Source organism: Trichechus manatus, unplaced genomic scaffold (genome assembly GCF_000243295.1).
Source record: "Trichechus manatus latirostris isolate Lorelei unplaced genomic scaffold, TriManLat1.0 scaffold00303, whole genome shotgun sequence".
NCBI lineage: Eukaryota > Metazoa > Chordata > Mammalia > Sirenia > Trichechidae > Trichechus > Trichechus manatus.
In genome coordinates, this window is record NW_004444239.1 from 347,793 (window position 1) to 362,250 (window position 14,458).

Below are 14,458 nucleotides of genomic sequence, written 5' to 3' on the forward strand. Positions count from 1 at the left end.
AAAGTTTGAGGAGGAAATAGTTGAAACCCCCATTACTACTTCCCAGTACAGTTTCCTCAATAAAAGATGTCATGAGCACAGTGTGTAGCAAAAACAACTGAGGTGAAAAACTCAGCACCTGCTATGCTGGGAGCTGCCCTAGGAGACTTTCCTACCTGATGCCAGTTGATCCTTGTTACAATGATACAATGCAGGCATTGTTATATCTACAGAGGAGAAAAGCTCCCTGAAGGTAGGCTCCTTAACCGATGTCACATAATCGGGTATAAGAAAGGCTGGAATGGAACTCATCTATTACCCCTGCCTCTGCCCTGGCAGATCTTTGTCATCTAGCTTCCCCCATCTACTTTTGCCTTCAAAAAAAGAGGTTATTTTTAACTATAAAAGCTATATCAGCTATTCCTAGAAACACGTGTGAAATTTAAAATTGCCTATAACCCCAATACCCAGAGATAAAACCATCGGTGTTATTTTAAGGTTCATTTTCCAGCCTTTTTCCTTGCATTTATGTATACATCAGTGGATCAGTTACTATATTATCTAGTTTCATTTGTAGCTCATATAGAATTTTGTGTTCTGCCCTTTGGTTTTTAAGCCGGACCTAAGAGAAGGGGCTTAGCCACTTTTAAAAGAGAGAAAGAGAGTAGAGACAAGCAGTGAAGATATAAAGGAAGAGAGACAGAGACGGGGGTTGGCTTAAGGAGACCGGGCAGTGGGTGTGGGCTGAGCCGGCACGCGGACCGCAGCAGGAAACCCAGCATCGCGCTCTGCAAACCTCCTGGAATCAATCATCCCGACGCGCACCCTTCCTGTTTCTTTTACAGGCAGCGACTTGAATGATGGCTTGTGGCATTCAGTTAGCATCACCGCCAGAAGGAAACGCATCACTCTCACTCTTGATAATGATGCAGCCTCTCCGGCTCAGGACACTACCCCTGTGCAGATTTATTCTGGAAACAGCTACTACTTTGGAGGTAAATTCCCCAGCTTTCAAGACGGAAAATAAAGAGGTGCGGGGGATAGCGTGGTGGACATGTACTTCACTGTGATGATCTTTGCTTTGTCAATTAGACCGTTCTCTCAGCACGCGCGCGCGCACTCACACACACGCAGACACACAGAGGCACCCACTCCCAAGCCCAAAATAGTGAGACGCAAACTCTCGCACAGCTGTGTAAATAAGTTATCTAGGTCAGTGCTGAGGAAGAAAAGAACTTTAGCTCTAAGAGCTGGTGTTACATAACACGTTCAAAGGAGATTTTGTAGCCATACCAAGCTCTGCGATGGAAAGGAGAAACTCAGCTGAAAACTTGGAGAAACTGTACCAACCGTCAGCAATACCCGTGAGAGAAAAAACCCAGGTGGGGAGGACTAACCAGCACGCTCAGCTGCAGGCGGCTCCTCAGCTGCCCGGCTTCTTTAGTCCCCTGCCCCTTCGCTCCCCACATCCCTGGAGGCCGAAGTGAGGCAGCTAGACATGGAGAGGGCCTGGAAGAACTCCCAGCTCCACGTGGAGCAGCCATTAGGGACCCCACTCACTCCGATGTTAGCTGAACCCCGGGGACCGTTCCTATGGCAAAAAACACAAGGGCAAACTGATGCAGATGAAAAGCATGATTAAGTAGCTACTACTTCTTCCTAAAACCAAAAAAAAAAAAAAACAAATCCATTGCCGTCAAGTCGATTCCAACTCATAGCTACCCTATAGGACAGAGTAGAACTGCCCCATAGTTTCCAAGGAGCACCTGGTGGATTTGAACTGCAGGCCTTTTGGTGAGCAGGCCTAGCGCTTAACCACCAGCCACCAGAGTTTTGTTATTTAGTCCTTTCAAGGTTTTTTTTTTTTTTCCTTTAAAAATTTAATACTTCATTTCTTAGGTGGTGGTTTGTATTATAGAAAGAGCGTCTAAAGAGTATTTCACCTCAGCAGCTGCTGACCTTAAGGACAACACTTACTGTCCATCCCTGAACTTCCTTATCAGGGGAGATGAGTCACTGGGAGGGTGAAGTGAGAGCAAGGGTTTTAAATGCCCAGCACAGTGCCTCCTTCACGGTGGGGAGAAACTGGCTTCTGCTCTTGCAGTCACAGGCATCTGCTGGGGTCTTGTCTGCAGTTGCCAATTCTTTCTGCATTAAGAAGCTGAACAGTAGCTTTGTGCAAAATTATGCAGTGCATTTTCTTAAATGGAGTTTGCAGATCATGTCTCTCATACCAATGGCATGTAGTTAAAGCTTCACAATACGAAACGACTTTGCCCAGATTCAGTATACTTATTGGGAGTCTTCTGAGAGGGAAGCAGAGTGAAGGGTATCTCTCTGCTTGGACTGTAGGGCCTCAGGAAGGACCTCTGTGCTCTACCTGAAATCTTCTCCACGTGCGCAGTGATTACCGGTCTATTTAAGAAGGGATCGCACTTCCATTCTCTGCAAATATTTGCTGTGTTGTATGTCATCATCTAACCCGTGCAGTGACTTTGTGAGGTAATACAATGATCCCTGCAAGGAGTGGACTAGGATTCCAACCCAGATCTGTGTTTCCACGGACACTAGGGAAAACAAAGGGATGATAACAAAAGCAGCGTGAAGGCTGCAAAAGAAGGCTCTTGGGGCCCCAGAGGTAAAGCTCATTGATTGTGTACTTTGGACTCATGTGCAATATTCCACCAACGAAGAGGGATAAACAATCTTGGATTTATTTCTGGGGAAAATGAGTGGTTGTGAATAATCGTGGTAACAATAAGCATCTGAAATGCCTCAGAGGCAAAAGGGTTCCCCTCCCCTCATTGGAGAAGTGTTCTTAGAGGTGGCTCTTAAGGGGCACAGGGCTTAGGAGGTGAAGATTTATCTGCGTTTGGAACAGTGTTTAAACAAACGCCCCAAACGTTGACTGTAAACTTAAGGAAGGTGAAAAATGAGTTTCAGTAATAATAGTCAACTTACATAAATTCTCTCTACAGCTTCAATTAGAAGTTGTAGCATGTCGCTTCATTTTATAGTGTGCCTGTGAGCTGTTAGCCAGCTGCCGAGCTGCCGAGCTGCCGCCCAGCCATGACTATCTATTAGAGATAGCTGAAATAATTCCCAATTATTTATGGGTTACTGCCATGTTTTCAAGCTTGCATTCCCATATGCTCTGAACCTATTAAAACCATTGGGCTGGAGTTTGTAAAAAGCACAAGCGCTGGTATAGCTATGTTGCTGTCTACCTGTCTTAATGAGAAGTAGATATGCCTGCTTGCAGGCTACGCTAAATCAGTGTAACACACTTTTTTAAAAGAACGCTCTTTAAAAGGTACAGTTTTAACCTTTCACGTATGCTCTTCCAGCCCTCTAACTATGTGCATTTAAACCCCAAGTTCCTTTAGAGTCTAAATTTGCATTGTACATCACTTCAAAATTCTAGGTACATTCCTGTGTACCTTTCTCAGGAACTAAGCCTGTAAATACTAACAATTAACCAGACAATTATACTGCTACTACCTTACCCAAAGCATAATTCCCTTTGAAAGTGTAATTCAGATTTGAACTGTGCATTTAGATGTGTGTTTCAAGACAGAACCCAAATTCCCAAGTAGTTAAAATATGTTGCTACCTTGAAATGAGTGATGTATACTATGCAAAAGATTGACAAATAGCTTACCAATAGGAAAAATAATAATAATAACAAATAAGAAAGTGACGAATGTTATGGTATCAGTATTCCCTTTAACACACTTTTATTTTTCCTGCACAGTGATTGAGTATGCCCCATTTTGGACCAGTCCTGTCCCCTCTCTGTGAATCCCAGAATTTACAACAAAATTGCATGCATTGCTGTGAGTGAAAAAGTACCAACATAATTAGACCTCCAGGTCTTAAAGTACCAACATAATTAGACCTCCAGGTCTTCCATCAGGAGATAACCAAAGCAGTGACAATCATTTCCGCGTTCCTCTTCATCTTTTTCCTCTGTCCCACAGGGTGCCCCGACAATCTCTCCGATTCCCAATGTTTCAATCCCACAAAGGCTTTCCAAGGCTGCATGAGGCTCATCTTTATTGATAACCAGCCCAAGGACCTCATTTCGGTTCAGCAAGGCTCCCTGGGGAATTTCAGTGATTTACACATTGATCTGTGTAGCATCAAAGACAGGTAATTCTTCTTCTTCTCCTCTGTTCTCTCACCCCCTTCCCATTCTCACTGTTCTAAATATGAGTTTCTTTAAGCAAAATTCTCATCCACCAACATTAGCCACATTAGACATAATTGAGTTGCCTAATGGAAAATATTTCTAAAAGGATTTCAGGCCCAGAGAAAAATGGTTTAAATTAGTGGCGTCTCTCTTCGTGTTGACTTGCAGTAAATGGGATATGCAAATTAAATCAAAATACAAATTTGTAAGAGGATTAAAATTTTATGCATAAACAACATTTGATTACTTTGAAGTTAGGAGTAAAGCAAAAAAGAGGGAGGAATTACTTCCTTCCTAAGGATTTCATTCTTCCCTGTGGTGGGCTTCCTCTCCAGCACAGACTGAGGTGCGGCAGACCCTGGGGGAATCCTGCAGTGGGGTTCTAGCAGTGGCCAATAGTCACAGTTGCTCCGCAGGCGAAGCTGACCTTTGCTGCCGCTACCCGCACCCACTGCTTCATTGGCTCAGAAGAGACCAGACACTTCCTGCAGCGAATCGGCACTTTTACTCTGAAACCAGCTATCTAGAAAACTCAGTATCTCTATTTCTCCTGGGATCTGGTATCTCTTATACCGGAAGTTTCTAGATTCAAAGAATGCCCCCACACACACCCCCTACATCAATTCTGACTCACAGCAACATGATAGGACAGAGTAGAACTGCCCCACAGGATTTCCAAGGAGCGGCTGGTGGATTCAAACTGCTGGCCTTTTGTTTGGCAGCCGTAAAACTTAACCACTGCGCCACCAGGGCTCCACCCCTTGCAGAGGACCAAAGAAACTCAATCCAGAATTTTCAAGGTTTCCCATTTCCTTTACCTTTTTTCTTTAGCTCCTATAGCCGTCATCTTTCCAAATATGGATGAATAATGTGTCAAGCGCTTTCCTCTTGTTGGTGATATGGGGTTCCTGCTTACGTTTCATCAGGGACTAAATTAGCCGTTATAATATAGTGAGAAAAATGACCAAGAAATATACCCTCATTTCTGGGACACCTAGCACCAACGACCTAGTCTGGCCTCAGGAGAATGAGGTCAGGGTTTTCAGGGGGCAATGTTGAGCTGAACCTTAAAGGAGGAGGCACAGGCAGACTTGGTAGAGGTGGGGGTAGTGGGGGTGTTGGTATACCGTGAGCTCATGGCACCTAGCATGTCAAAAGGCATGAAAGCAGGGGAGAGCATAGCTTACAAGTATTTCATCAATGCAAGACACTTTTTTTTTTAATTTAAAATCTCTACTACTGGGATGCGTTTCCCTGGTGGCACAATGGTTAAGAGCTCGGCTGCTAACCAATATGTCGGCAGTTCGGATCCACCAGCCGCTCTTTGGAAATGATGTGGAGCAGTTCTATTCTGCTCCGTAGGGTTGCTATGAGTTGGAATCGACTCGACGGCCATGGGTTTGGTTTTGGTTTAGTGTGTAATAGTTCAATTGGTGGCATTTTTTTTTCCTTAATGATACATAAAATAATGGCATGTCTTACAATGGATGGTGTCACAGAGTCAGTAAAATATAGCTCAGTAGGGATGAGAAGTCAGTATAGGTGGAGCCCGTAACATGAATGTGGCTAGACATGTGTACCAGGACCAAGCAGAAGAACCGTGTGTGTCGGTGGAATTAGGCTGCATGCTCTGGGCGAGACATCAGGGAGGAAGGTGGTCAGACTGCCTAGTACTCAGGAGAAGTGAGAAGGCTGGCTTGGACGGGAGCTATCCAGAGCTAGAGAGATGCTTACCCCAGCCCAGGGGAGCAATAATGAGAAACAGCAGGTAACTCCACTGAGCAGCACAGAAATCAGCTGTGCAGAACATATTCACCACTAATGCTCAGAATGACTGATAGAATCTGGTGAAACTTCACTCGCGTGCTTCTCTGTTAATATCACTACGCATGGGCTCATCAACAAATCAGACTTCCTGGCTCTTCTGCTTCATTTTTTTTGTTTTGTTTTGTTTGTTTGTTTTATTTGACCACCTGGTAAGGTGTGTAATAAAATGTGTGCTTCCTTAAAATGTGCTAATTTAGAGACCTTAGAATAAAAGATACGGAATTGTTGCCACCCTTTCCGTCTTTGTTAATGGTGAAGAGGAGGTGTTCAGCTTCATCAGCTGGCCCAGCCTTTGGCAAAGTGTATGGATCTACAGATTTATCAATAGGGGTCTCTTATGATACTTTAATTTCTAATCAAGGGAGCTCTCATTATTTTCTATTACATGAAAGTCGTTGCCAGCCACACTGCAGCATTACTTTTGTGTAATTGTACTCTATATAATTTTATTACATACAATTGTGTTTTGGTTAATTGTATAATAAGGGATTATGTTTAGTTTAGTGGATAAATGGTACATTTTTCTTGATTTACCAGAAAGTGTCTCCAACAGAAGGAAAAATTGTGGCAAGAGGCTTTGCCTGATTAATTATTTTTTTAAACTTATGTTTAATGTTTTAGAGAAAGTGGCAGAGGTTGGAAGGGCAAGTGGTTTCTGAGTTTTGGGCTTCATTTTTAATGTGCTAATCAATTATAACTTGACTTCAGGGCAAGTAAAAAGTCTCCATCTTTAAGGAACTCACTACTTCAGTGGGGAGAACAATTTAGCTGTGATTTTCCTTGTGATGTTGTTGTTGTAAGCCCCTGACTCATGGAGATCCCATGCACAATGGAAAGAAACACTGCCTGGTCCTGTGCCTTCCCTATGATTGGTTTGGGGTCAGACCATTGTGATCCATTGGGTTTGCACTGGCTGATTTTTGGGAATAGACTTCTAGGCCTTTCTTTCTAGTCCACCTTGGTCTAGAAGCTCCACCGAAACCTGTTCAGCATCATAGCAACACACAAACCTCCCCTGACAGATGGGTGGTGGCTATGCATGAGATGCATTGGCCAGGAATCAAACCCAGGTCTCCCTCATGGAATGTGAGAATTCTGCCACTGAACCACCAATGTCTTCTTGTGATAGTGCCTGGAAACTATTTGGATGACAGCGTCCTATCTGGCCAGATTCTGTTATCACTCCCAGCTTCACTCCATGGAGACCCAGGCCTCCTTCCTGGCCTCTAAGTGGCTGCCCTGCCCCTCATCTCCCTCTTCTTCCTCAATGTTGGCATACCTAGCTGTGAAGTATATCCCAGCCCTCCCAATTTCTCTTTCTTGCTAGCTCCCATTGGAAGTCTTCCACATTTAAATGGTCTTAGTGCTAGTCAGTTTGGTAAAATCTGATGTGGGAACACCAAAGTGACATTCATAGAACAGACATAATTGTTTCAAACCCTTAAGAATTTTCTCTAGTGGAAGTCCTTTGAGAAGGTGACCAGAGACTCTGGTGGTTTGGTGGTGCTAATGTTGTTCCTAAACAACCTTTGAATCACAGATCACCTTTAGCAAAACCCGGGAGGATCCCTTCTCCCCGTGAAGGATGAAGGATGGAAGCTGAATATTGCATTCCAGGGAACCTTAACTGGCTAATTTGAAGCTCAGCTGACGATCAAATTACTAACTATTCTGGCCTCTGGGAAGAATGGAGGTGGAATAACTGGCTTGTCCCAGAGCCTTTGACAGCAGGGAGAGTGCTTGGTTTTAGGGGGCTCAACCTCCATAAACGCCCAGTGCAGCCCAAGCATGAGATGGTGAGAGGAAACGATATACCCTGTGGGAATCACAGGTGGGATCAGAATGAAGCATTCCCAACAGCCTTAAGCCCCTTTCAATATTCCTTCTAAACATTTGGGATAAAACATGCCTCCCTGATGGCTCTTCTGCAGGCCCCATTTCAGACTTCATGGTCTCTGCACCCCAAGCTCTGTTCTTCATGAGCTACATCGATCATTTTTACTCTCTTGAACTTAAAGTAGGCAAGTCAAAATTCTAAACTATCCTAGAGCCAAGTCACTGTCAATAACAACAGCTATTTATCATACCTCCTGTGGTCCAAGCTCATGGAAAGGCGTTGATGAAGAGGGGGAATGAGTGCTGTGGTCTATGTAAATACCTCGATGAGACGTGAGGTGGTAAGAGCTGTAGTAAAAGACAAGGGAGTAATGAGAATTAATATCCCCGTATTATAAAAGGGAAGAAGCTGAGACTCAAAAATGTGAGTTGGAGTTGCAACCAACACTACAGTGATCTCTTCTCTGTACCATCTACCAAGCAGGTGCTTGCCTCAAAATGGCATTCATTTTGGGTCTATAGCTTTAAATACGTAAGTACATCTTTTGCCCAACCAGATAAGAAGTATTTTCAAATATATATATCCTATTCTTTGTTAACTTTAGGTGCTTGTTATAGATTAATCGTGTCCCCCAAAAATGTGTATCACCTTGGCTAGGCCATGATTCTCAGTATTGTGTGGTTGTCCACCATTTTGTGGTCTGATGTGATTATCCTATGTGTTGTAAATCCTAATCTCTATGATGTTAATGAGGCAAGATTAGGGTCAGTTCTGTTAATAAAGCAGGATTCAATCTACAGGATTAGGTTGTATCTTGAGCCAATCTCTTCTGAGATATAAAAGGGAGAATCAAAGAGAGAGAAGAGCGAGCTCTTGCTACCAAGAAAGAAGCGCCGGGAGTAGAGCATGTTCTTTGGACCCAGGTTCCCTGTGCTGAGAAGCTCCTAGACCAGGGGAAGATTGATAACAAGGACTTTACTCCAGAGCTGACAGAGAAAGAAAGCGTTCCCCAGGAGCTGGCACCCTGAATTCAGACTTCTATCCTCCTAGACCATGAGAGAATAAATTTGTTTGTTAAAGCCATCCACTTGTGGTATTTCTTGTTACAGCAGCACCAGCTAACTAAGACAGTGCCTAAAGAGCTTCTGTTTAAAAAGTGGATATTCAAAGTGGTGTGCAACATCAGGCAGGTTCGAGGAGTCCATGGTAGAAGGGCCTGACACTCAGTTCCCTCAGTGGCTCAAAGGGGCTGTGGAGTCTGAGCTTAAATCCCAGTTCCACTACTTATTACCATGAGACATGAAGCAAATTATTAAACCTTTTTTGTGCCTACTTCCTCTTTTGCAAAACCAGGGTCGTAAAACCTACCTTTGTTTTGAGAGTTAAATGACAGTGCATACCAACTGCTCAGCTGCTTGTCTAGCTACAGTAGAAACTTAGTAAATATCTGCCATGTTTATTCTCATAGCTATAACCTGATGATGGTGAATCCTGCCCGGGGCGACCCCTCAAGTAAGTTGAGACACCAGGTCTTTGCGAAAGAGAAAATAGACTTTAATACAAGCTGATCAAGCAAGGAGCTTGGAGATTAAGTCTCAAATCAAGCTCCCTGAGGATGAGGATTCTAGAGCAGTTATAGAGTTCTGGATAGGGAACTTACGCATAATTCATGAAGCTTCTGAGAATAGGTGGGCAATTCCAGGACTTAATTAACATGTATGGGGATGTAGTGAGGGGTGAGATATGGCAGCTGGGGGTGTGTCCTTTTTGGAGGAGGGTATGACCCATGAAGTTTATCTAAGGACAGCTTTGTGGCTTACTACGAATGTCTTAATGGTGGGGGCAGGCAGTGAAGTGGCCTTGAGCAGGGGAGCAGTAATATGGCCTTGGGCTGATATACAGAATGCCTTATCAAGAACTCACAGACCCTGGGTGTGATGGGAGGAGGGGAACAGTTTCACCCTGTCAGTTACATAGTCATAGGTTTGCCAACTCTTCACTTTCCCTGGGAAAAAGAGAAGCTCAGGCCTCCTTTTGATGTCCCATCACACCCTTACCCTCATATACACCAGTGGTCTCACATGTGACCCAAAATCAGTCTGTTGGTGACTTCTCTTGATCTTTGATTCTCATTTGTTCAGAAGAGGTGAAAACCCTGCTTTTACACAAATATGAGTTTGTACCCATTACTGTCAAGTTGATTCTGACTCATAGCGACCCTATAGGACAGAGTAGAACGGCCCCATTGGGTTTCAAAGAAGCAGCTGGTGGATTTGAACTGCTGACCTTGCTGACCTTTTGGTTAGTAGTCATAGCTCTTAACCACTGCACCACCAGGGCCTCCTTAAATTTTGTGCACAGGCAAATTTGAACATGTTTGCATCAGAACCACTGGGATAGGAGAAGGCTTGTTAATGCAGTGGTTGCTAGGTTCCACCCATAGAATTTCTGATTTCACGGGGGTGGGGCCCAAGAATTTGCATTTCTAACAAATTTCCAGTGACACTGATGATGTTGGGCTGATCCTGGGACACACTTTAAGAACCCTAGCCCTAAAGCTTCCAATCATGGAGGCTGTTGGATTGCCGTGTAGACTGTGTACGAAGGTGGTGTAACCGTGGGGAAGCTGGCTGGTTCCTTCCCCACCTGGGTCTCCAACAGCTGTCCTCTGGCCAGAGTCTCAAGGTCTCTGAAAAGTTCTAGCAGCTCTCTCTTAATTTCCCTCTCTCCAAAAAACCAGGCCCATTGCCGTCAAGTGGATTCTAACTCATAGCAACCTTATAGGATAGAGTAGAACTGCCCCATAGGGTTTCCAAGGAGCACCTGGTGGATTCAAACTGCAGACCTTTGGGTTGGCAGCCATAGCTCTTAACCACTAAACCACCAGGGTTTCCCCCCTCCAGAGGAGTGTTGAAATTAGTCCAGGGGACATGGTGGAGGGTGACCAAATCCCATCCCCTCCAGGCTTCCCTGGCCTTTGTCACTCAGTTCAATTCCTACTTCCCATTACAAACAAAACCTTTGTGAATGTAAATGACCAAAAGCAGATCCTCAGGTGTGCCTGGGGGAAGGGGTACTTTGGTTGGAGAGAGGGTGGTGTAGAATAGCTGCAGCTGTCAAGGAACACGTCTTTTTGTTATCTGGAGGGAGCTTTCACTTGCTGGTCCCACTGAAAGTAATAACTTCATCTTTCCTTCAGCATCACTGAGGGTGGGAGTGGGGGTGCCACTGTAATGGAAGTGACTTCACTGGCCAAAAAATACTGTCTATAATGTTTATAAAGATTGATAGCAAATGATGTTATCTGGCCTCCTGGTGCCCAGCAAAGTTTTTGTGGTCAGACATCCACTCCCTGCGGTCCCTTTTCCATAAAGTGATGACTTTGGGAGTGGTCCTCAGAGATCATCCAGCTCTGATTTTGCACAGGAGGAAGCAGAAGTCTTGCAGAGGACGGCAAAGCAGGTATGGAAGTAGGGGCTCCTGCTCCAGGGTCTTGACTATTGTATCCATTGGTGACACTTTTCTCTAAGCTTTTCTAAAAATAAACAAGTTAGATGTTGCAATGTTTGAATGACATGCAGAATGCGGCTTTCAATGTCTCGCTATCAAATAATTACGGGAAGTGGCTTCTCCTTCCATAACCACTTTCCTCACCTGTAACACAAGACTTTTAAGAAAAGCATCTGCTAAATTCTCTGGTCAAGATTCTCAACTTCTTGGTTCAGGCTTTGGAGGGTTATAAACACAGAGAGTGGGAAAGCATTATGTAGGATAACCTTCCACAAACAGCTCAGGCTAAAACCCACCCTGTGTGTGGGACTTTGTTAAAAGCAGTGGGTAGTATAAAAAGATTACATTGCAGGGTAATACATATGTTTTAGTTCTTCTCCAAAATTGAAAGCCTTTGCATTGGGTGCCAGAAAAGTTATTGTAAGTGCAATGCCCACACAATCTGTGCTTCTGACTCTAAAGTAAGAAATATTACAATATGATGTTATGCTTTCACTCATGGGCTGGAGCCAAAGTCAAAACAAGTTCACTTCTGCTTTTTATTTGTCATGGTTTATTCTACCTCAGAACAAAAGGAAAGGTTATACTTTATGTAGCAGTTAATGAGCAAGCATTTTCTTAATATTGTTTCATTCACTTCTCTCCATAGTCCTGCATGCTCTACCAGTCATTCTCCAAGTGTGGTCTGCAGACCAGCTACATCAGCATCACCTGGCAACTTGATAGAAGTGCAGATTCTTGGGGCCAACCCAGACCCATGAGATCAGAAATTGTGGGGGGATGAGAGGAGGAGCACCTGGGTGGTGCAAAGGGTTAATATGCTCTGCTGCTAACCTAAAGTCCACCCGCAGGTGCCTCAGAAGAAAAGCCTGGTAATCTATTTTTGAAAAAGCAGCCATTGAAAACACTATGGGGTCAACTCGACAGCCACTGGAGAGTAGGTGGGCAAGAGCAATCCGAGTTTCAACAGTTCTCCCAGGTTATTTTCTGATGCACGCTCACATTTGAGAACCAGTGCTCTATTCCATTTTTTCCACAAAACCATCAAACTCAGGAAGGTTCAGTAAGCTGCCCAAGGTCACATGTTTACCACTTGGTAGAGCCGGGACTCAAATATTTATATAAATACACATACCTCACCACCCATCTATCAGTTTGCTGTAATGTAGTGACTTTTGTGTTGCTGTGATGCTGGAAGCTATGCCACCAGTATTTCAAATACCAGGAGGGTCACCCATGGAAGACAGGTTTCAGCGGAACTTCTAGACTAAGAGACGAGGAAGAAAGGCCTGGAGATCTACTTCCAAAAATCAGCCTGTGGAAACCTGATTGATCACAACAAAACATTTTCTGACTCTTTTACTTTGGACACATCATCAGGAAGGATCAATTGCTGGAGGAGGACATTGTGTTTGGTGAAGTAGAGGGCTAGTGAGAGAGACCCTCAGGGAGATGGATTGGCACCATAACCACAAGGATGGACTCAAACGTTCTGATGATCATGAGGAGGACAGCTTTTGCTGTGTCATATATTTGTTAAGGTCACCATGAGTCAGCGTCAACTCGATGGCAGCTATCTCTATCTATCATTATCGGGTCGCTATGAGTCAGAATCGACTTGATGACAACAGGTTTTGTTGTTTACTTATCTGTCATTTTAATCCTACTAACCTACAAAGTAGGTAATATTAACTCCATTTTACAGATAGTGAATGAAACTGAAACACAGTAGCACTAAGTAATTTGTCCAGTGTCATACCAGCTAGTACGTGACAGAGACTGGCTGCAAACCAAGCTGCCTGCTTTAGGAGATGAGGCCTGTTGTGGCGCTGGACTACTCACACTGCAGCAGGCAAGCATGCCACACTCTCCTGCAGATTGTGCAGGGGAGAGTTATGTGTTTTCCTCTTGTGTTAAAACCACTGAGCAGGTTGCATTAAAGCAGAAGGAGAAGGGGTATGGGCTGTAGTGGACGGAGCTCCATGGGCCTCATCTGAGGTTCTCATCTGTGCAGCTTGTTGTACAACCTGCGATGTGCACAGTGAGAAAGGCTTGGGGAGAGTTCAACAGAACACCTCCATCACATGGGCAGCCTCCATCAAGAGCAGAGGCTGGGTCTGTTTCTTTGGCTTGGTTGGGTCTTAGAGGAACCTTGAAACTGGCCAAGAATGACTGTCTTGAGATAGATTTTGAGCTGATTTTGAAAGGCCGTTCCATCTGAAACTACTCAGAAAAAGTGCTTATTTGTGTGCTTTTTAAGTGAAGGCTCTTAGCGCTTGGAATGTCAGTAGGAAAGAGGAACTTCGGAGAACTACAAAACCTGGATTGATTTGAGTAAGTGACTTTGAAGAAGTGCGTCTGTGTTCCATCAACAACCTCCTCACTAATCACTTGTTTTCACAAGGAAAGTACATCATTATCTTGATGAGAAGGTCCTTCTCTCCTTGTGCTTGAGGAAAGACACCAAGGAAACTTTGATTCATGGAAAACGCAGAGTGCAGGCAAAGCCAAGGTGGCACTTCATCCTAGCACGTCAGAAGATGGCGAACCTCTTCCCCCATCAGGCAGCAATCTGAAATATTGAAGCTGAAACAAAGCCAGAACCATACACTGGGGTGAATTACCACACGCACCTTCAGAGATGAGCTGTGGTGAGGAGGTGGGCGTGAGATGTGCATGGTCAGAGAGTGGTGAGGAAAGGTCCATTATCTTAATCCCCCCTGTTCTGGTACTCCAATCACTTGTAGGTTGTTCCTCTTGATAGAATCCCACATAGTTCTTAGGGTTTCTCCATTTTTTAAAATCCTTTTGTCAGATTTTTCCTCAAATAAGTTGGTGTCAAGTGCTTTATCTTCAGTCTCACTAATTCTGACTTCCATTGCTTCAGTTCTCCTCCTATGACTTTCTACTGAGTTGTCTAATTCTGAAATTTTATTGTAAACCTTCTGTATTTCTGATTGCTGTCTCTGTATGGATTCTTGCAGCCTGTTAAATTTGTCATTATGTTCTTCTCTAATCATCTTAAGTTCCTCTATTGCTTGTTCTGTGTTTTGATTAATTTCCTTCTTGATCTCTTGAAGAGTTCTGTATATTAATCTTTTGTATTCTGCCTC

At 44.0% G+C, this 14,458-nt stretch overlaps 1 protein-coding gene across 1 annotated transcript in view; it reads left to right on the forward strand.

Annotated features, from left to right (window-relative positions):
- CNTNAP5 (contactin associated protein family member 5) overlaps positions 1-14,458 on the forward strand; it is a gene marked incomplete at its 5' end in the record, with an annotated part of 853,982 nt that overhangs the window by 312,297 nt on the left and 527,227 nt on the right. The window contains 2 exons of the mRNA XM_004390491.3: positions 825-974; positions 3,960-4,131. Of these exons, the coding sequence (XP_004390548.3) occupies positions 825-974; positions 3,960-4,131 (322 nt within the window). The remainder of the gene's footprint in view (positions 1-824; positions 975-3,959; positions 4,132-14,458) is intronic.